Below are 23,482 nucleotides of genomic sequence, written 5' to 3'. Positions count from 1 at the left end.
TGATGTAATGTTAATATTGTATTATGTTGTAATCTTAATTTTAATATTGTATCTGTAATCTTTTGGTAATATTTGTGAATCAGAAGGAGTTTACAGAATGGGACTACATTTAAAAAAATCTTAAATATGTATTGCTAAACTGGCTTGTGTAAAAGGACAAATACATTAATATCTATAACAAAGTAAAACTGGAATTTTAATTTCATTTTAATTTTGCAGTCAGATTCTTCATCTGCATCAGCAGTGACACCTTCTAAAAAGAAAAGTTTAATTGATCAGTTCTTCGGTGTTGAATTTGAAACAACGTATCCTTATGAGCCAAGATTTGTATAGACTATAACTTAAGAAAAAGTAAATTGGTATGTTTGCTTAGGTAGCATATAAACTAAAATTAGAACCATACAGAGACAATTAGCATAGCTCCTACACAAGAATAACATGCAAATTTGTGAAGTATTCCATATTTTCTTTGAAGTATTTTAATTTATTAATAGTCCATAGTTACTATCTTATGAAAATATATTTTGCTACATTTTTTTAAAATAAAAAGGTAAATTGACATAAATAGCATAGTTGGTTGATTGGTATGGTGGATAGCATAGAAAAAAAATTCTTCAGAGGTTTTCTTTTTTTTTTCCTTTTTAAATAAATTTTTAAAAATATATATTTATTTTTATGTGGTGTTGAGGATCAAACCCAGTGCCTCACACATGATAGGCAAGTACTCTACCACTGAGCTACAGCTACAACCCCCTTCAGAGATTTTCATGCCTAAAAAATACAATGGAAATAAGAAATTTATAAAAATATATATATTGGAGTGATCTTGAAGTTTAGATAAATGTATTTACTGTAATAATAGGACTTTTCCCTAAGAGCATCTTGAACATCTTTTCTAGAATCTCCATCATTATCTCATAGAGAATTTTTAATGTATGAAATGAAGTGTTTTAATTACATTATATAAACAAGATGGATCCAGTTTATAAACATGAATTCAAGAAAGGATTATTTTCTAGTTTATGGGTAGAAACTTAGAAAAGATTTGTTTATTTTTGGGTTATTAAGGCCATTTTAAGATCATAGTAAATACCAACATATTTGTTGAGATTTTATTGCAATTTATATTTAATATAATCATTACTTATAAAGTCATTGGTAGGCTTATGAACATTTGAAGTATAGTGAAGTGAAACTATTGGGAGACCAATACCTTTTAAATGATTATTAATTTAATCAGTGAATGATTATTAATTTAATAGCATTAGGATAATTTAGTATATTTAAGATTAAAACAAATCGAATACCTTTTGGCATTCCTTATCTTATTTTGCAAAGCATGAAATGTACAGAATCTGACGAAGAAGAAGTTACCAAAGGAAAGGAAAATCAACTTCAGCTTAGCTGTTTTATCAATCAGGAAGTCAAGTACCTTTTTACAGGACTTAAATTGGTAAGAACAGTCAAGGTCAATTCTCATTCTTTACAGATTCTGTGTTTGTAAAAATGCTTGCTTGCTAAAATTTATTTGTAACCCCAAAGACAATACTCATTGTGCTTAATAATGACTTGCAGACACACTGTAGAACAGCACAAATTTTCAGTTGCCTGACACATTCATTCCCAGCCAAGGTCTAACAAGGAAATATTCTGCCTTCATTTTTCAATTTGCATACTATATGCAAGTATCCTTTTTTTAATAATAATTTTTTTTTGGTGATTTCAATGTCTAATATGATCTCTAAGCATAGTGCTGAAGTGCTGTCTGTGTCTTAAATGTGGGATGGCTGTGATGTACTTGAGAAAATACATACATTAGAGGAGTATCATTTGCTCGTGAGTTATGTTGCTGTTGGCTATAAGTTCAGTGTTAATTGAATTGACACTATATATGAAACAAGGTGTCTTTAAACACAGATGCACATAAAACAAGGTTATGTGTTGATTGATTGATGGAAAGATTGTGACCAGAGGCTTGCAGGAACCTAACTGTGTTTTTGCTAGGGACAGTGGTTTGGTATTTACTAATTTAGTGCTTATGGTGACAGTGTAAACATGAGCACTGTGAATAACAAGAATCAACGGTAAATTCAGAAATCAAACCTCAGGATTTCATTTCACAGGCAAAAGCACTATTGACATGGTTGCTTAAATCATGACATACAAGTTCAGGGCATCAAATAATGAAATACAAGTGTTAATTTGAGAGTTCAGAATGTAATGCTTGGACAAGGACTCTTCAAGATGACATTTTCTTCATAATTTTGTAAAATTATAGAAAAATACACTTGGAAGTTCTATAGGAAGGCTGGTTGGTGATAATAGGTTAGCTTGATTGATGATTGTCATCACACCAGCAATGCTATCTTGAAAAACATGTATTTTTGAGGTGTATTTATTTTCTTTATAATTTTTAAGGTTTTTGTCATTAAAGTGATTAATAATTTTTAAAAATAAAACTTAAAAAAATTAATACATATATCGTGCTTAAGTATAAGTTGTGTTTTAAAAATATTTATTTATTTATTTTTTTAGTTATAGTTGGACACAATACCTTTATTCCATTCATTTATTTTTACGTGGTGCTGAGGATCAAACCCAGGGCCCCGTGCATGCTAGGTCAGCACTCTACCACTGAGCCACAATCCCAGCCCCAAGTATAAGTTGTTTTTAATTCAGATTTCTTTGTTTAGTAGTGCTAAATTTTACTACAAATTATTGAGGCTAAGTTTTTAATTTATAACATTGGAAGTAATAGCTGATCCTTATTGAATATATAGTATATGCCAAGAAGTTTCCCAGGTTTTCTGTGTGTACTAACTTGTGTACTTCTAACAGCAGCACTATAATGTGTTTCATTATTACCTTTAACAAGTGATAACGCAGAGGGGATTAATATCTTGCCTAAAGTTACATAGGCTGTCAAAAGTGGAAAGGTGATTGTGCTAGTTGAAATATGCATAGTGGCTAAAACTTCCTCACATCCTTTAGATTAACAGAAATTTCTGTGTTATTCTCAGATTCAAAAATACACGATTGATGTTGGAAGGTTTTGTATATAAAGCATAAAGAACAAGGATTCCTACAGTCTCTTAATTTTTCTGAGTTTTTTGATAATAATAGAGGAATGACAGAAGACTTTGTTATAATAAAATAGAATATTCTCTGAACCTGAGCAATATTTGGATCATAAGTTAAAAACTTGAAACATTTTATATTCAGGAGTTCTCAACAGTATAAATTATTTGAAGCCTTAAAAAACAATATCTAAATGTCTTCTATCACATTGTTTTTTCTAATGATGTAAGTTCATTGGCATACTATGTTGTCTATTAAGTAATGCTATTTTTTATTTAAAAATTTTTTTTAGTTGTAGACAGACACAACATCTTTATTTATTTATTTATTTATTTATTTATTTATTTATTTGTATGCTGTGCTGAGGATTGAACCCAGTGCCTCATACATGCTAAGCAAGCACTCTACCATGGAACCACAACCCCAGCCCCCTAGTGCTGTTTTTTTAAAAAAGAATTAAAGATGTGATTCTATGTTGCAGATAGAAGTCATTTTAAAACTTTTTTTTTTTTTATAGCGACTTCAGGAAGAAATCACCAAACAGTCTCCAACATTGCAAAGAAATGCTTTATATATCAAATCTGTAAGTTGTACATTTCCTTTTGAAATTGAATTTCATTTTATTGAGAGGTTTCCAGTTTTACCCAATCTTTGTTTCTACCACCAAAGAGTTAAAAACTTGTATGGTATTCATCTATATAAAGGATTTCTTTCTATTTTTTTCTCCTCAGTCCAAGATCAGCCGGCTACCTGCTTACTTAACTATTCAGATGGTTCGATTTTTTTATAAAGAGAAGGAATCTGTGAATGCCAAAGTTCTTAAGGTTAGTAGTGAACTTTAGTTTTGCTATAAAACAAAATTCTTTGAAGGTAACTCCTAACTTATAATAGGCTTATTTTTTTCTTTAGGGATAGGTGAGCTTTTTTTTGAAACATTTAGGGGAGTTATTAACATTAGACCTGTGGTTCTAAACAAAGACTGTGTATTGGAATTTTCTTTTGTCCTTTTTATTTTTTTAATTTATTTTTCAATTTTTTGGTCCCAGGGGCTCTCAACCATTGAGCCATATCCCCAGCCCTTTTTCTTTTTCTTTTGAGACAGGGTCTTACTAAATTGGTGAGGCTGGCTTTAAATTTGCAATCCTCTGGCCTCAGCCTCCCAAACTGCTGGAATTACAGGCATGTGCCATGGTGCTCAGTCCCTGTCTTTTTTATTCTTAATTATATAAATAACTGGCTTCTCCCTCTAGCCCCAAACATCTAATTTAAATTTTGGGTGAAACCTGGGGTCTTATATTTGTCAAAAGAGTCACAGATAATTCTGATGGATCTCCTGTATTCCCCAGAAACACTGCCTTAGATCAGATCTTTCTTTCACTTCTTAGGTACCAATTCAGTAGGTTTGGGATGAGAGTGAGAAAGGAGACCGTAAAGCACACTGCATTATGTTTTAGGTAGTTCCTTTCCTTCAGGTAAAAGGAAAGCCAAATCACTAGTGCTGAAAGAATATTTAAATGATAATCTCATGCTTCCGGAGCCAGCCTTATGATTTCACTGTGTTGAACTGTGGCTCTGCTACAAGTCCACAGAATTCCTGCTCCTTCTGAGAGGTATATAATTCTAGCCTTTTGAGCTGAAAACAGTACATTTTCTTCTTAGCCTTAGTGTTATAAGAGGTTAAATATAGGTTAAGTATCTAGTGTTTGTCAATATATTTTAATGTAAGTCATTGAACTAACTATATTAGTATTGTTTCTAGGTAAAATTGTTTTCAAATTTAAAGAAAGCTGTGATTTAACTCCAGTGTTGGGGATCCTTTATTTTCCCAGCAACTAGTCTAATAATTAATTGTGAATTGCTGCTTCTGTCATGAATTTTGGTACCTCTTCTGTGGTCAATTTCATAAGCTAGCATGTCATGATAAGACATACTTGGAAAGTTTTACCTTAAAGTTAGAAACCGATGGAGAATAAGTTCTAAGAGGTCTTATTCAACTGCAGAGTCTTCTGTATGATTTTTACAGATTTCATTTGTAGCTTTATTGAAATTATGAAAACATGACTTTGTTCTTTTAAATATCTATTATATTTTCAGTCTATTTATGTCTTTAATTTTTTTGTTGTTGTTGGTATATAGGATGTTAAATTTCCTCTTATGTTGGATGTATATGAACTGTGTACACCAGAACTTCAAGATAAAATGATCTCTTTTCGATCAAAATTCAAGGATCTAGAAGATAAAAAAGTGAATCAACAGCCAAATACAGTAGGTTCTTATTGCTGAATTTCTTTTTTTTTCTTTTTTAAAGAGAGAGAGAATTTTAATATTTATTTTTTAGTTTTCGGCGGACACAACATTTGTTTGTATGTGGTGCTGAGGATTGAACCCGGGCCGCACGCATGCCAGGCGAGCGCGCCACCGCTTGAGCCACATCCCCAGCCCTATTGCTGAATTTCTAATGTTATTATTTTAATCTTAAATCATTGCCCAGCAGTTATTATTTGGACTATTAACCTATAATAAAAATGGAATGAACCTACTTTTCACTTATGACATACATACATTCTACATGTAGTGGTGTAAGCTTTGAAGTTTTTTAAAGATATATTTTAGTTATACATGGACACAATATCTGTATTTTGTTCATGCACCCCAGCCCTCCTTTGAAATTTTAAGTGTAAAATTAACACTGGCATAAAAAACAGGAACCCTACCTCTGGTAAACCAGTCCTTTGGGGTTGAATAAGCTTTTTCCTTTATAATGTGCAGCTTCTTTCCTTTTATATTTATCTCCTCATGGCACTTCACATAAAATTTTACTTAGAAGTTTTGGTATAATTATTTTCCATATAAGATAAAGAAATATCCTTTTTTATTTTTTAGATGGAATGAGAGGTGCACTATATTGGTTCATAGATATGCACTGATAACTAAGTCAATTTTTAGTAGATGGTACTGGTTTGCCTGGAAATACTAAAATAATTTTGAGGCCAGCCTCAGAAACAGTGAGACCTTGTCTCAAAAAAAAAAAAAAAGTTATATCTCAGTGGTAAAGTGCTCCTGGGTTCAATCCCAAGTACCAAAAAAAAAAAAAAAAAAAAAAAAAGTATGAATGAAATCAAAACTTACATTTTTAAATGTAATCTTTGGGATTGATTTTTCTCAGTACAAGTCTCTGGAGATTGATACAGGTTGTTGTGTATATCAGTAGTTCTTTTTTTTTTTTTTACTCCCAAGTAATATTTCTCTATGTGATAAACGCATAGTTTTGCTTAATTGCTTACCTATTAAAGGATGTTGGGGTTGTTTCTATTTTTTGTCTGTTATGAAGAAAGCTGGTACTAACGTTCATGTATAGATTTTAGTGTGAACATAGTCTTTTATTTTCCTGGAATGAATGCCCAGGAGTGCAAGGTAGTACACATGTAGTTTTTCAAGAAATTGCCAGATGTTTTGTAGTGCAGCTATCCCATTTTATATTCCCATTAACAGTAAGTGAGACTCACCCAGTTTTCCATAAATACATTGTTTGGTGGTGTCACTGTTTTTATTCTAGTGAATGGATAGCTTTGTGGTGATGTCTTGTGTTATCTTTGTCTTTCTCTAGTGGCTAGTGATATTGAACATATCTTTATGTGTTTATTTGCTGAAATGACTCTTTTGTTTTCTAATTGGGTTGGTTATATTTTTACTCTTGGGTTTTGAGACTTCTTTTTTATTCTAGATACTATTTTGCAAATATTTTGTCCAAGTCTGTAGTTTGCTTTTCACCCCCTTAACATAGAGATCTTTTGCAGGAAAAGTTTTCAAAAATTTTGATGAAATTAGATTCATTTTTTTTTTATAGTTGCTTGTGCCTTTGGTATCTCATCTAAGAAACCAATATGTTATTCAACCATGAAAGTTTATACCCATGATTTCTTTAAAGTGTTTTTTAGTTTTGAGTTCTTCCATTAGGTATTGTTCCAGTCTGGATTGACTTACATGGTGTGATGTTCAGATTCAATCTTTTACGTGTCTCATCATCTCAGCTCCTATTTATTAGTCTGTGTCCAATGAATGATCTTAGCACCTTTATAGAGAATTGGTTGACCATAGACGTGTGAGTTTTTTCTGGACTCTGAGTTTATTTCATTGGTCTATCTGTCATCATTGTGAAGTGTGACCCTTCAAAAGTTGTAATTTTTGAAAATTGTTTGAGGTTTTTTTTTTTTTTGGTACCTAAGATTGAACCTAGGGGTGCTTAATCCCACTGAGCCACATCCTCATCCCATTTTATATTTTATTTGAAGACAGGGTCTCACTAAGTTGCTTAGGGACTTGCTAAGTTGCTGAGGCTGGCTTTGAATTTGCAATCCTCCTGCCTCAGCCTCTGAGTCACTGGGATTACATGCATATTCCAGCTGTTTTGAGTCCCTTATATTCCCAAGTGTATTTACAGTTACTTTTTTTCATTTCTTCAAAAAAAAAAAAAAAAAGTTGGAATTTAGGTAGGGATCACATGGACTCTGGAAATTTGAGAATATTGCCATCTCAATATAGTATTTGATACTGATAATGATTTTGTATATAATAGGTCTTAATTTTTTTCAAAATTGTTTTATAATTTTCACTGTACAAGTCTTACATATCTTTGGTTAAATTTATTCCTAAGTATTCTTTTTTTTCATTTTTTTATTTTTTTGTAGTTGTAGATGGACAGCATGCCTTTTGTTTATCTTTATGTGGTGCTGAGGATCGAACCCAGTGCCTCATGCATGCAAGGCAAGTGTTCTGCCACTGAGCTATAGCCCCAGCCCCAGTCCCAGTATTGTATTCTTTTTGAGGTGCTCTCCCTCTGTCCCTCCTTTGTTTCACTATGTTGCCCAAACAGGTTCATAAATTCCTGGGCTCAAGTGATCCTCTTGTCTCAGTCTCCTGAGTAGCTGAGATTACAAACATATACCAGTGTGCCTGGCTTGCTTTCTTAATTTCATTGTCAAATGTTTCTAGCTAGTATATAGAAATATAATCAATTTTTGTATATTGAGCTTATACCTCAACTTTGCTGACTTCATTTATTATCTCATTTCCCCCTTACACTTATTTTTTGAAAGAGTTTGTCTAGAATTTGTGTTAATGGTATAATTGTTAAAATCCATGTCTGCAGATTTCTTTTTCAAGAGTTTATAAATCACAGACTTAATATAATCATAGTTCTATGGTTAGTCAAATGATGTATTTCATGTTAGGTTTGTTTTGGTAGGTTTTGTTTTTATAGAATTGATCAATTTCATTCAGCTTATCAAATCTGTCTACAAAGTTGTTCCTGTTATTTATTTATTTAGTTTTGGGTATTGGGAATTGAATTCAGGGGAGTTCTACCACTGAGCTACATCCCAGCCTTTTTTATTTTTCATTTCTGAGACAGGGAGAGTCTCACTAAGTTGCCAGGCTGGTCTTGAACTTGAGATCCTCTTGCTTCAGTCTTTCAAGGAGCTGGGATTATAGGTTTGCACCACTATATCTGGCCCTGATTTTTTTACTGTCCTTTTAATTTCTGCAGGGTATGCAGTGATCTAACCTGTTTCATTCCTAATATTATTAATTTGTGTAATTTTTTTGCCAATTGAGCATTGCTAATTTCATTGATCTTTCAAAAAGCTGGCTCTGTTTTGCTGATTTTCTGTTTTGTTTTTAATCTGATTTTTTTCAGCCCTTTTTTCTTTTCTTCACCTTGCTTTTATTTATTTTTTTTTTTACATTTTTCAGGTGGTAACCTACATTATTAATTTTAAACTTTCCATCAAAAAATTACACCCACTTTGTACTATATATCTTTTAACAGTGGTTTCACTGTGTCCCACAAATTTCAATTTCATTTAAATTATCTTTCTTGTATTTTCAAAAATTATCTCAAGTCTTACTCTTTGATCATGGATTATTTAGAAATGTCTCAGAAGATCTGGGGCTGTAGCTCAGTGGTAGAGCGCTTGCCTAGCATGTGTGAGTCACTGAGTTTGATCTTAGTATCACATAAAAATAAATAAATAAAGGCATTATGTCCATCTACAACAACAAAAGGAAATGTCTGAGAAATTTTCCTGTTATGTCTTGTTGATTCTAGTTTTCCACTGTGTAAGAGAACACAGGTGATTTAGATTCTGTTAAATTCTGTTGGTATAATTAGATCATTTACATTTCATGCAGCTGTTGCCTCTTTTGATGTTAGGATTTAAATCTATTTTGTTTTTTGTTGTTTTTCTTTTTTTGCTTTCTTTTGGGTTACTTAAACAATTTTAGAATTCTGTTTTATCTACAATGTTTTTGAATGTATTTTTTTTAAATTACCATTTTTATATTTTGTAAAAGACAAGCTTACATAAAGATTTCTAAAATAAATTCTGAGCACTAAAATATGTACTTTTATGAAATATAGAATTAAAACAAAAAGAACTTTCACTTTACTGAAAAAAGGATAATAAACTGTGTTATCAATAAGAAAAGCAGTTCATAAGGGAGAGTATTGAGCTAGAAACTTGAAATAAATATTAAGAAATGTCAAGTCTGGTTTAACAGTGGAAAGAGAAAATAACAGATTTTTCTACATAAGAAGTCTATGATTTGGGGATTTCAAAATGTGCATTTCACATGTTAGAAGAAGCAAGGAACTTTGTTCCTCATTAAATCATATTTAAGTACATTTGTTAAAAAAATATAAAAAATTAAAATGTAGGTTATAAGGTGACAGAAAATAGAAAAATTAATTATTAAATAAAGATAACACAATTGAAAAAAAGCAGTTCAGTTCTGATCTGCACAGAAAATGCACAGTGATTCCAAATTGTGAATCAGTATGCTGTCTTATCTTAAATTGAATGTATTCTTTTTTTTTTTAAAGAGAGAGAGAGAGAATTTTAATATTTATTTTTTAGTTTTCGGCAGACATAACATCTTTGTTTGTATGTGGTGCTGAGGATCGAACCCGGGCTGCACGCACGCCAGGCGAGCGCGCTACCGCTTGAGCCACATCCCCAGCCCTGAATGTATTCTTGTATAGCTTTTTCAGTGGTTATTCTTGGTTGGTATTTGCTCTAAAAAAGGATTAGGTGACCTAATTGCCATTTTTTTGGTTGTGGGATCCCTTGAATTCTAGCTACTCTTATAGTTTAAGAACTTATAGTTTTATAAGTTCCCATTATATGTGTTATATTATATATAACACATATATAACACATTATATGTGTTCCATTATATGTCTTATAGTTTCCATTATAGTTTTCAAGAACTTTGTTAACTAGGCCTGGATAGATTAATTTCTTTCATACACTAAAATGAGTCGAGGCAGTGAGTTCCCACTAAAGCACCTTGCTTATATAGTAATCATAACTCTTTTAGCATAGGTAAATTTTTGATCAGTAAATATTTAAGTTAATCTGAGCTAAAGTGGAAGGTAGCCATGGCTTAGTAGACTTCATCTAAGTTGCAGTAATTTGAATTTGTTTGTGTGTTTTCAGGTAGTTCTCTACCCCCTCCACCTCCATATGGTTTGATAGTATTTTGGGGGAAATTACAGAATTGGGTTTTCCTTTTCTACCCTAGAACAGTGTTTAAGTACACTGCTAGATTTACTGGAATGTTCTAGCATTAGTGGCTAACCACTGGTCAGAAATTCAGGGAGTCTGTTATTGTATTTTAACAAGATTATATATTGTTAACAACAGGACCTCTGGCTTTTTTTTTTTTTTTTTTTTTTTTTTTTTTAAAGAGAGAGTGAGAGAGGAGAGAGAGAGAGAGAGAGAAAGAGAGAGAGAGAGAATTTTTTTTAATATTTATTTTTTAGTTCTCCGCGGACACAACATCTTTGTTGGTATGTGGTGCTGAGGATCGAACCCGGGCCGCACGCATGCCAGGCGAGCGCGCTACCGCTTGAGCCACATCCCCAGCCCGGACCTCTGGCTTTAACAGCTGTATATTAACTGTAGTTATATTAGTAGTTTGTAAGGTAAACCATCATTTTGTCTTAGTGAACACTGAACAAGAGTTTAAGCTTTTATTTCCAAATGATTTTATCTGAAACATTTTTTTTCCACCTTCAGGGTGACAAGAAGAGTAGTCCTCATAAAGAAGTTAAATATGAACCCTTTTCATTTGCGGATGGTAAGTGAAATTTCATTTTAATTGTGTGTATTTATGTTTTAAGGTAAAATTATTTGTCTTGCCATATGTGTTCAATTTTTTTTTTAAGCCAGGTTTCTTAAAGAATAATTTGCCTTCATATGACAGTAAAATCACTTTTTTAGTGTATACTTGTGGGTGATACACTTTATAAAACATCACTAATGAAGTCTCAACTCTGGACAGTGACATTTACTGGGTTCTAATAAAGTAGTACTTCTTTAATCTGAACTTGAGTTATTGTTGAGTTATTATAACCTTGCTTGAGAAAAGCACATGTCTGTTCATTGTTTGATAATACTGGATTCATCTCTCTTTAGATATTGGCTCCAATAATTGTGGATACTATGACTTACAAGCAGTGCTAACACACCAGGGAAGGTCTAGTTCTTCAGGTCATTATGTGTCATGGGTGAAAAGGAAACAAGGTAAAAAGTCTATTGTTTCTTCAACTGTTGAATACTACTTTGCTTATTATAAGTTTTATAGCACTGTGGGGTTCTCTTTTGTTTTTTTTTTTTTTTTTTAGTCTCAGAACTTCTTTACATTTGTAACTGTAGAAGCCCTGGACTTTTGTTTATGAGGTTTTATTCATATTTTCAACATTAGCAATTAAAGCTGAGAAATTTAAAATTGACAGTAATAAACCCACTTCATATTAATAGAAATAACGTTGTAATACCGACATTTTCCAAAACAAAGAATTAGAAATGTTATTTACAGTTTTTGTCTGCTGTCTTAATAGAAGACACTGGATTCTCATCTAGTTCTACATTCAGTCTTCTCTTGCACTATCGCACATCATGTGGCCTCTAGAAACTCCAACGTACACTTGAGAGAATGAGGATGGAAAAGGGAAATAATGCATTAGTGGTAGTATTAAAATAGTTGTGACATCGTGGAATCCCTCAAGTAGTCTTGATCCTGGGTGGTCCCTGGACACTTGGGGGAGGTGTTGGCAGGCGGGGAGAGTACTGCTGTGCATCAGGTTGGTACTGTTTTTGCAGTGGGATGCTGAAGAGAATTGGGTATGATACTATTTTTCTTTTTCTTGTTATTTAGATGAATGGATTAAATTTGATGATGATAAAGTCAGCATTGTAACACCAGAAGATATCTTGCGGCTTTCTGGTGGTGGAGACTGGCATATTGCTTATGTTTTACTCTACGGGCCTCGCAGAGTTGAAATAATGGAAGAGGAAAGTGAACAGTAATCTTCAGTTTAGCTATTTATGCCTAGGTGTGAAATAAATGTTTTTTGTTGATCATTTCTATAATCCAGAGCTTTAGAGGAAGACATTTAGGTGGTTTTATCTGTTCCCCCTTCATGTGGAACAAGAGGGGGCAGAAACAGACCACTTGTGCATCAACCTAAAATTACAGAAAAGAAAATTACCCTTGGATTGTGCTGCCCTGTGTAAAGGTGGCTGGAAGACATTCTTTAAAAGTTATTTCTTGCATTAATTAAAAAAAAATTCTTAGTTGAAATGCCTTTCACCCATTACCTCCTGCAGTTTTTCTTCTTGCTCTCTCAGCCCAAGATTGAACAATTTATTGCACACCCATTACCTATTCTTTGTTGTTCTTGCATGGTTCATATCGCCATTCAGTAGCTGCCCATCCTTTGCCTTATCTAACAAACATTTTTCCAGGAAGGTGGAAAAGGAAGTGTTGCTCTCATTGTGTAACTCAGTGCTGCTGTCCACATCCCATGGAAACATGGGTGCAATCAAGTATTGTCCAGCCTGACTGTTGCTGGCTTTTCATAACTTTAAAATAAATTGTGATCAATAATAGTACATTTGATTATACATTTATTATTGTGTCTCTCTCTGATGTACTATGGTTTGTACATTTAACTTTGCAATGGTTTTGTAGTAATCAACCTTAAAAAAATGTTGACAAGCTCTGGTTGCTTATTTTTAGAAAATGAGGATATTTAATAAAAAAAAAAAGGAGGGATTAACAGCTTTTGACCTCAAGTCTTTTGTCTTTTGAGTATTGGGAGTTTGGCTGAAGATTCAAATGTTTAATAATATATAATTTCTGAAAATGGTTAATATTCCTGTGCTGTTAAGCATCCATTTAAAGTACTTTTCTTGGGCTGAGGATGTAGCTTAGTGGTAGAACACTTGTCAAGCATGTGCTACCCCAAACCAAATAAGACTTTGCCCATATTCCCTTTAAAAGCAATACAAAGTTATAAGAGTAATGGAATTCTTTGCATGCTGAATGCAATGATGTTACCAGATTCATTCCTTGGCTCATTGGTATTTGTTTTTTAACTCTCGTTAATTCCCAAAGTCTTAATGTATGTCCTTCTTGAAATTTAACATTAATGATTTTTTAAGTTAAGGGAAGAAAACACCGAGAGTATGGGGTATTTGAAGATGATCAGTTTCTTAAATTTTAATAGTTTAATTAGGCAGTTTCAGGAATCTTGATTGACTGCTAAGGAAATGATAAAGGATAGAATATGAACATAATCGTCTGATTTTGAGTCAGATATTTATAATAAAGTTTGAGGATTATCATGATCTCTCATTTTTTGCCTATGTTGTTTTAATGCTCTGCAGGGCAGAACATTGGTAACCATTAAGGTTCCTAGAGCATAATGGCCATTTTTCTCAAATCTGAGCAATGTGATGTAACCTAATACTAGGGTACAAGATAAGCATTTCAGGGATACTTATTTGTAGTTTCCTCACCTAACCTCTTGACTATTGGCAATCAATACTTTCTATTTTGGCTGGGGGAGGGGTGGTGAAGAATAAGGGTGAGGATCTTAAGAATTGTTATGTTGTATGATGCCTGTGACTTTGAAGTTTTTTTTTTTAATTCACTGTCACATTTGGTCAGAACAAATTTGGAAGGAATAAATTTAACGGTTATAATTAAAATTTCTCACCTGTTGGATACTGAAACTACTAGACCAGGTGAGGTAGATTTGCCTTGTATAGATAGTTTTAAAAATTCTAATACATTCTATGTCCTTGTTATTATAAAAAGCTTGATTGCATTTTATTTGATCTAAAAAAGCATTATTCCAAAAGTATTCTTTAAGTAGGAATTGAATTCATACCAATGTTGATTTGTTTTAACTAGTAAGACTATTTTAGAATTCTGCCTTGCACATAAGGGAGAGTGTGGAAAAAATTATCTTGTTTCTTGAATGTGCCTTATTTTCTATGCCACTGTAACACGGAGGCCATTTCACTTAGAGCTGTGCTTGAATAGCTAATAGAGGCTCAAGTAATAGCATTTCCAGGAGTCTGCGCTCAGTAGCCCTTCTTTAGAATCAACAGTGATGACCTGATCTTGGAGCCCTCAAGAGATGCTTATGTGGGAATAGTAAAAACAGATGTAGTAAAAACATCTTTAGCCATTACTACCTAGTGCTTTCACATACATCTCATTTGAACTCACAGTAATCCTTCAGATAATATAAAGACTTAAGAGGTCAAATGATTTTTGTAAGGGCAAAAGAGTAAAGTTTTAGACTTCATTTATTTTAAAGTTGGGGACTTGCAAGCATTTTCTCTAATAGGTCAGATAGTAAATACTATTGGCTTTGCAGGCCAGAAGCTGTCTATTGCAGCTACTATGCTGTTATAGTGTGACAAGTACCACAGACACTAGAAGTGAGCATGGATGGACACCAGTAAAATTCCAGTTATAACGCTTAGTGAGCAGACCATTGTTTGCTGATCCTCTGCTTTAAAATAAATATGATAAATGAAAATAAGGAGGGTCTTGAAATTGTCATCCTGGGATTTCAGAATAACTAAATTTTATAACTACTAGCATGCAGAAAACTAATTTCACTTCATTATATTTACCCTAACAAAAAAGAGTTTGTGATCCAGAATTCTGTCCATTTTCCCATCCCTCCCTTCCATCCTTCCCATCCTTCCCCTCACTTCAAGCCCTGAGCCAATGTGTGTGCTATTGATAGTGGAGCACCAGCCAACTGTACAACAACTGTTATAAAAATGTTTATTGTTTACCAAAACCAGTGGACCTCTTATCAAATGCTGCTTGGTAACAAAATCTTATCACAGTTTTAATAAAAAAAGAAAAGAAAAGAAGAAAGAAGCTAACTATTTGTCTCATTGTCATTAGTTAGACTTTCGGCAAGGTCACTTAATCCAGACTTGTTCAATGCATTAATCAGGTTATCAGGTGTTGCATGTATTCCCTCTTGATCTTGCCAGGCAACCAGGAGCTGCTTAGCTCTCATCTTCATGTCTTCACTGTCACACTCAATCTGCCTAATTTCTGAGTCTTTCATTTCCAAGTAGGGAGCCAGAATCTTCCATTGCTCACCCAGCTTATTGGCAAATACCTCTATTTGTTCCCCTGTTACAGGTTTATCTCGCCGAACATCAGGACCTAGAAAACACAGAAAATATAAACTATGTACAAAGTACAATGACATGTGCAATCCTAAATATATACAAGAACTGGAAAGCTCAGGGGTCACTGAGTTATTACCTTTAGTAAGCTTTACTTTAAAATGATAATTTTTTAATTTTTTCCATGGGTTGAATACCCATTACAATCATGATCATTTGATCAATAATCAAATCTGAAGCTGTTACCTCTATTGTAATTATGATGACTTTCTTTGAAATGAACTGCTGCTCTCCTTCAGTTCTTAAAGAGGTATGGTTTTGCTTGAAATGTAAGTATTTTGCCTTAAAATGTTAAGAATCTTTTGTCCCTTAAAAAATCACTTCCAAAACTTATTGCATAAAATTATTTTAAAGTAAGTGATATTTTAAATTCCTTACTAAAGTCAGAAGCAGAGCTAACTTTGTAAAAGTTGAGAAGTAGATCAAATCAAATAACGTACCTCTCAACCAAGAACCCCAATCTTTTCCAATTTTGTAAAATTAGCCAAGAAAATTCAATTCTTACTTTCATTTTCCTTCAGTAAAGCATCATTATCTTCCTCATCTTCATCCTCACCTGTTTTTATTTCTTCAGAAGGTGGCTAAAAATGAGAAAGAAGAACATTTAAAAGAATGCCAACTTCTGAAGTAAGTACAGATGCTTTGGGTAAAAGTGGTTGTGAGAATTAAGAATACTGGGCTTCAAAGCCTTCCTCCTGAGAAAGCATTAAATGTGAATGTCAGGTAAGTTCAGTGGGACATTCCTCACCTGCAGAAGGAATGAACTCAGGCAAAAACCTAATAGTTGGAAAAGGGATCCCCTAACCCCCGTTTTCAATGTGGGCAGAAGGGAAGTGGTGCAAAGCATGGTAAGCTGATCTGAAAATACCTGAGGTTTAGTAAGTGTGGAGCAACAACTGTCCTTGACATTGAGTAATTTTATTAAATTATAGGCACACAGTATCATTATTACTGTATTTATTGTAATAATCTATTAGAAAACTATATAGAAAAGAGAACAGATCAGAAAGATAGGCCAAGTTATTTATTTATTTGGTATTGGGGATTGAACTCAGGGGCACCTGACCACTGAGCCGTAATCCCCCAGCCCTGTTTTGTATTTTATTTAGAGACAGGGTCTCACTGAGTTTCTCAGCGCCTTGCCATTGTTGAGGCTGGCTTTGGCTTTGAACTCAGATCCTCCTGTCTCCGTCTCCCGAGCTGCATGTGCCACCACACCTGGCAAGGCTAAGTTCTAAGTTCCCTACTGCTACTCCCTGGATCCTGTCTTTGATAAAAGAGAATAGGCTGGAAAACAGGAAAAATTCATATCTGAGTTTACAGTTGAATAAAGTTTACCCAAAGTATTAAGAAATTGCTTTAAATTACATGCTGCACAGAAAATTATGAGTTTATGTATTTCCAGTAAACATGTATACTCATGCATTTTTATTTCATTCTAAATTAAATAGTTTGTGGATCAAAATTTTTATCATATGATAAATTTAGTTCTTTGCTCAAATAGAGATACAGTTTTAAAAAGAAGATAATGTCAACTAAGAGGTATGCAAAGAAAATGATCCATGTTACTTACTGGTAATTCCTTGGCTAGCTTTATTACCATGTTTTCAAGATATTCTGGCAAACTTTTAAACTGCTGATTGGTTGGCTGGAAAAAGTGCGGGCTTCTCCGTGCTAGTAGTCTCAGGGCTCTCCAACCATAATTTGAATTATTCACAGCTCTATAAAAAGAGATGTCATTTCTATAATTTATAGTTTTTTTATTTCTGTATTCCCTTCTACTTAACTCTTAAGTAATGCTCAAAGTATCATTCTTTTCATTCTAAAGGACCTCTTAGTATACATTACACATATAAATAACAAACTAACAATCTGGAGAGGCAGGCTCATGGGCAGCAAACACATTTTTAAAGTTTATATACATTTTACTTTTTTAAAAGAAGTCTATGAGTGACTTGTTGGGTACCCAATCCTGGCTAGGTTATGGGTTGGACAGGACAGGAATTATCCCTAAGTTATTTGGAAAAAAAGTAAATTTATAATAGGTACCTGTTCAACTGAGGTAATATCCATACTTGCAAAGTCACCTACAGATGCAAGTTTAGAATATTTTCTAAAATCAACACTGAGTTTTGATGTTAATTTAGCTAATAATACAGGTTGAAACACCCCAAATCTGAAACTTTTCAAGTGCCTCAAAAGATTAAACTGGTAAAGTGTATTCTAATTTTGAAAAACTCTGAAACCTGAAGTACTACTAGAAGGTCTCAAATGTTTTGGATAAAGGATACTCGAGCTGGATTTGTTTTTTTAAAAATTTATATAACAACTAAACTTCTAATTCACATATTGCCCACCTCAATAAATAAAAATGGCTCAAAATACTAAAAAAGAGAAATAACCAGTAGCTAACAAAATAAGTAATGACATAAAAATCATGAACCGCTTCCCAATGAAACAGCAAGAAGTGGTTCATAATGAGGTAAGAAACAGAAACCTCTAAGAAATTCTAAAGTAAATGCTCCAGAAATGGGCAAAGCTACTGAAAAATCGAAAGCACAAATTCCCTTTGAGTTTTTGGAAGTCTTCCCTCCCCCATCTCCTAACTTCACAGATTAGCAATCTGGTTATTTGGTCATCTTTTATGAATGAACCTTTGGGATGTTCTTATATCACTGAAGACTGGCAAAACTACCCCTAGATGGTGCACTCTTCCTCTGACACACCTGTTAAGCCATTTGATTCTTTTAAGTATTTTTAAAATTCCTTGTGAATTATACACAAAAGTTTCATTTTTTTCTCCACAATCTAACCATTCAAGTTCTTAAGTCAATCCTAGAGAACTACCTGCCACTTTAAGAATGAATATGCTTCATCCTATATAGATATTCTTTTTTAAAAAAAATTTTTAGTTATTGATAGACCTTTATTTATTAATTTATATGTGGTGCTAAGAATCAAACCCAGTGCCTCACACATGCCAGGCAAGCGCTCTACCTCTGAGCCACAACCTCAGCCCTTAAATTAATATTCTTTTAATCAACAAATCCTTATTGAGCCAAGTACTCAGGAGCTGTGGAGACAGGTCATTCGTGTGTATCCTGAGCACTTGGGCAGAATAACACTGTAGAGAAGAGCAGGACCTGGATGCCAGAATGACTTCCTTGGTTCTGCCTTTCACTAGCTGAGAATTTCAGTAAAAAAATTTACCTTCAGAGCCTTAGGCAGTTACTTAGCACCTGCACACAGAAATGTGGGATGTGTTGGCAAGCATATCATTCATAAACACATAAGGTATAGGACAATTTTAGATAGAGGTGAGGATGGGAAACAAAGAGAAGGAGAATTTTGGAGAGTGGTTTAAGTGCTGTGAACTTAACATGGGAATGCCAACAGGGACACTGTTAAGGAGGTGTACCTCTGTGAGCTGCTGTTGAGGAAAAGAGGTTTAAGCAAACAAGATGGTAGGTATATGCAAAGTCCAAAGGGAAAGACCTTAGAGGTGAAGAAGAGACAGGGCTGGTGTGGTTAAAAGCAGAGGAAAAAAGGAACAAAGATGCAGTTGGAGAGGCAGGTATGAGGCAGATCAAGGAGGCCTAAAGGCCAGGAAAGGAGTATGGATGAGATCTTAAACATGAGATTGAAGTGGTGAATTTATTTGAAAGATCACTGATGCATGGAGAACTCACTACAAACCAGTTAAGTGGTCACAGTAACTAAAAAATTATCACAAGGTCACAGCAGTTATGAGTTTTGAGTGCTAAGTACATGCCATACATGGTTCAAAGTGAAAATATAATCCTAAGAATAAACCTGTGAAATGAGGACTATTACTACTTAACTAAAAGGAGGATAAAGGTTATTAAATTTACCTCGAGTTGCCTAAGCAGCCAGGGACAGAGGGGATGGGAACCTACACATTCTGACAAGAGGGCCCTGGCCCTTAAATCACAACTCTACAACACTGAGACTATGTGGACCCGAAGTTATTCCAATGGAAAAAGAGCCAGCAATGGAGACTGAGGTGGAGGGGCAGTGAGATAAAAACAGCAGACTGGTTTCCTGGATGCCCCAAGACGGAAACAGCTGAGGCAGGTCAAATGGCAACTGCTGCTGAGAGCAAACAGAGAAGAGGTGACCCTGATGGGAGTATTTCAGTGGTGTGACTGGGAAGACAGCCCTGTTGGAGTGACCAGAGAACAGGCGGTGAGGCAGTGAAGGCAAGAATTACATCAGCTGCTGGAACAGAGATGGCAGCTGGAGGGACACATGGGATTGGGCTAGATTTCTAATATTTTGTAACAAGGGTGGTTCCAAATCATGTTTGATGGTCAACAGGAATAATCCTTGGCTGGAGGTACAGCCCAGTGGTAGAGCATTTGCCTGTGAGGCTCTGGGTTCAATCCCCAAGACCCCCCACAGAACAATCCTTAAAATAAGGATGGGTAGTCATGTGAAACTGGCACATTAATTCACCTAACAGAGAAAGTATTACTCTATAGATTAATAAAGCTTCTAAGAAAAAATTTTATAGGAAATTAAAATTAGCTGATGAGAATCATTACTTACTTATATTCATTTTCAACCATATTTTCAGGGTCTGCTTGTTCAATGGCTTCTTCAAAGAACTCCTCCAAAGTTGGCATGTATTCCCTGGGCATTACAATGTAACTAGTGAGGACCATGCATTAATAATACTAATAAAATGGTGGCAATAAAAGATTCTAAAAGAATATGTTATAGTTAGGAACTGAAATTTAGGGACTCCGATTTTTTTTTAAAACAAAAAAAAAAAACTTTATATATTTATTTATTTTTATGTGGTGCTGAGGATCGAACCCAGGGCATCACACATGCTAGGCAAGGGCTCTACCACTGAGCCACAACGCCAGCCCCAGGACTCAAAATTTTTAAGGAGGTAAAAAAGACTCAAAATTTAACTCTCAGAGGGGACAATAAAGGGATGGTCTGACAACTATACAATATTTCATATTACTATGTATTATAAATGATAAAACATAGAATATATTATACACTAACATTAATATCTGCTATTCTGAGGGTGGACAGGGTAGCATTTAGATTTTGCCAGCAAATACCATATTTTCCTATCACGTGCTCATTCACTGATAATCTATCCTTTAAAAATTTCAAGAGTTTGAGCTCTTATTTCAAAAGTTACCATGGTGAAATGGTGATTTTTAATTACCTTTCTTGAGTTTGTTTTTAGAAATAACATTTTTTTAAAAATATTTATTTTTTTAGTAATAGGTGGACACAATATCTTTATTTTATTTTTTATGTGGGGCTGAGGATCAAACCCAGAGCGCTCTCCTTCTGAGCCACAATCCCAGCCCCTAGAAATAACATTTTGATAGAGTCAAGCAAAGAAATCTTAAGATCACAGCAAATGTTCTACATTGTTGATTAAAACTAAAAATAGGGCTTGTTAAAGAAAGCTCAGGCATCAGACCTTATGGCTAATGTTTCATTACAATGACATGCTTCCTAATCAACAAACATCACAGGTCTATAAAGTTTCTTGGGGGTTTACCCTTACTTTTTAAACATTTGTTCTTTTTAGATATACATGACAGTACAGTGTATTTTGACATATCATACATACATGGAGTATAACTTACTTAGGAACATATTCTTGTGATTGTACATGATATGGAGTCTCACTGGTCACATACTCATATATGAACATAGGAAAGTTATGTCCAATTCATTCTACTGTCTTTCCTATTCCCATTTCCCCTCCCTTCCCTTCATTCCCCTTTGACTAATTAATCTAATGAACTTCTATTCTTTACTGCTCCCCCTTATTGTGTGTTAGCATCTGCATATCAGAAAGAATATTTGGCCATCTATTTACCAGCAGAAGTCATAAAGTCTTTCTTTTTTTATGGCTGAGTAATGTTCCACAGTGTATATATACTACATTTTCTTTATCCATTCATCTGTTGAAGGGTACCTAGGTTGGTTCCATAACTTAGCTATTATTAATTAAGCTGCTATAAACATTGATGTGGTTGTATCACTGTAGTATGCTGATTTTAAGTCCTTTGGGTATATACCGAGGAGTGGGATAACTGGGTCAAATAGTGTTTCCATTCTAAGTTTTCTAAAGTATCTCTATACTGCTTTCCAGGGTGGTTGCACCAATCTGCAGTCCCACTAGCAATGTATGAGTGTACCCTTTTCCCCACATCCTCACCAACATTTTTTGTTACTTGTATTCTTGATAATTGCCATTCTGTCTGGAGTGAGATGGAATCTCAGTATATAGTTTTAATTTGCATTTCTCTATTAGCTAGAGATGTTGAACATTTCTTCATATATTTATTGATCATCATAATTCTGTGAAGTATCGGTTCAGTTCCTTAGTCCATTGATTGATTATCTGTTTTTTCTTTTTTGTGTGTGTGTGTTAAGTTTTTTGAGTTCTTTATATATTTTGGAGATTAATGCTCTATCTGAGGTGCAGGTAGCAAAGACGTTCCCCCATTCTGTAGGCTCTCCCTTCAGGCTATTGTTTCCTTGACTGTGAAGAAGTTTTTTATTTGATACCATCCCATTTATTGATTCTTGATTTTACTACTTGTGCTTTAGGAGTCTTGGTGAGGAAGTTGGTTCCTAAGCTGACATGTATCATCACTTTTCTTTTACATGAAACACAAGACAAAATGGAAGATCCACAATAGTACTCAACCAGAGCTGAGTATCATTCACAAATATTTTGGAACCGTCTGCTAGTTTTCAAATTATATACTTCAAACAGTCAAGACTAATGTAACAAACATGTCTGCATGTATAACCCAGGCTTTTGCCATATTTGCTTCAGATTTTTAAAATTCTACAAATACAACTGAGGCTTCCTGTGCTTCCTCCATAATTTCATTCCCTCACCCCAGAGGTAGCCATTATTCAGAATTTGGTGTGCTTTAAAATAAAATGGAAAAACTCAAATATATATTTTGAGTCTTTTCAAACTTTCAAGTGATGGAACCCTGCTTGTGTTCTTAAACACCTTGATTTTTCTAAAGTATGAAGTATGACCGAGTCAAGGCAGTTCTCATTCATCAATTTTGTTACTAGGTATATAGTATTCCACTTTATGAACATGCCACAAGTTACTCTTGACCTACTGATAGGTATTTTGCTGGTTTTCTTACTTTCTCAACAATTCTATGCAAACATTCTTGTACATGTCTCCACATGTGGATAAACTTAGTTTTCTTCAGGCACCAAGGCTTTCAAACTTCTACTGCAATCTACAGTAGGAAATTTATTTTATGTCATCACCCAATATACATATAGTATACACAAGTATGTGTATCATATATGAATAAAGCTAACATAAAAGAATGTTTTCTCTTTCATTAAAAAAAATGGTGGAAATCAGTAAATTGACTTCACAAGTAACCAATGATTCTCAATGTGAAGTAAAAAACACTATTAATATACCTAGCTAGCATTGGAAGAGCTACATCTTAGGGTGTACACTTTAACTTTCAAATATTGCTAGTTGTCTTTCCAAGTGGCTTTACCATTTAGACTCCAAACAGCAGAAATGATAAATTACTTTCATCTATGATTTTTAGAAAATTTTAGTATTTAAAGTTATTGAATCTCTTGGCTATGAAATTGCTAATGAGTGTACTTCCAGTTACTAGTGAAGTTGGGAATCTTTTCAGAGATTTATTAAGGTTGCTATTTCCCACAGTATTCCTTTACTACTTCTAATGGGTTGACTTATTCTCATAGATTTGGCAGGAATCTAATTTTATTCATTAATCTTGCTAGAAGTTTATTTCCCTCAAAAATAT

At 33.9% G+C, this 23,482-nt stretch overlaps 2 protein-coding genes across 4 annotated transcripts in view; one reads left to right on the top strand and one right to left on the bottom strand.

The window, feature by feature from the left end:
* Window positions 1–13,034, top strand: part of USP14 (ubiquitin specific peptidase 14) — a 36,268-nt gene extending 23,234 nt beyond the window's left edge. For all 3 annotated transcript variants that reach the window (XM_081263166.1, XM_081263165.1, XM_081263167.1), the window contains 8 exons: window positions 220–305; window positions 1,339–1,453; window positions 3,596–3,661; window positions 3,810–3,902; window positions 5,215–5,343; window positions 11,157–11,217; window positions 11,556–11,663; window positions 12,298–13,034. In XM_081263166.1, coding sequence (XP_081119292.1) covers window positions 220–305; window positions 1,339–1,453; window positions 3,596–3,661; window positions 3,810–3,902; window positions 5,215–5,343; window positions 11,157–11,217; window positions 11,556–11,663; window positions 12,298–12,449 — 810 coding nt within the window. In that variant the 3' untranslated portion in view covers window positions 12,450–13,034. The remainder of the gene's footprint in view (window positions 1–219; window positions 306–1,338; window positions 1,454–3,595; window positions 3,662–3,809; window positions 3,903–5,214; window positions 5,344–11,156; window positions 11,218–11,555; window positions 11,664–12,297) is intronic.
* THOC1 (THO complex subunit 1) overlaps window positions 12,696–23,482 on the bottom strand; it is a 50,363-nt gene continuing 39,576 nt past the window's right edge. Inside the window, exons 18-21 of the mRNA XM_081263164.1 lie at window positions 20,220–20,303; window positions 17,224–17,371; window positions 16,156–16,231; window positions 12,696–15,627 (exon numbers count right to left, since the gene is read on the bottom strand). Of these exons, the coding sequence (XP_081119290.1) occupies window positions 15,332–15,627; window positions 16,156–16,231; window positions 17,224–17,371; window positions 20,220–20,303 (604 nt within the window). The 3' untranslated portion in view covers window positions 12,696–15,331. The remainder of the gene's footprint in view (window positions 15,628–16,155; window positions 16,232–17,223; window positions 17,372–20,219; window positions 20,304–23,482) is intronic.

The sequence above is a fragment of the Spermophilus citellus genome (genome assembly GCF_964194105.1).
Source record: "Spermophilus citellus genome assembly, chromosome: 12".
NCBI lineage: Eukaryota > Metazoa > Chordata > Mammalia > Rodentia > Sciuridae > Spermophilus > Spermophilus citellus.
This window is presented reverse-complemented; position numbering and strand designations above follow the sequence as displayed.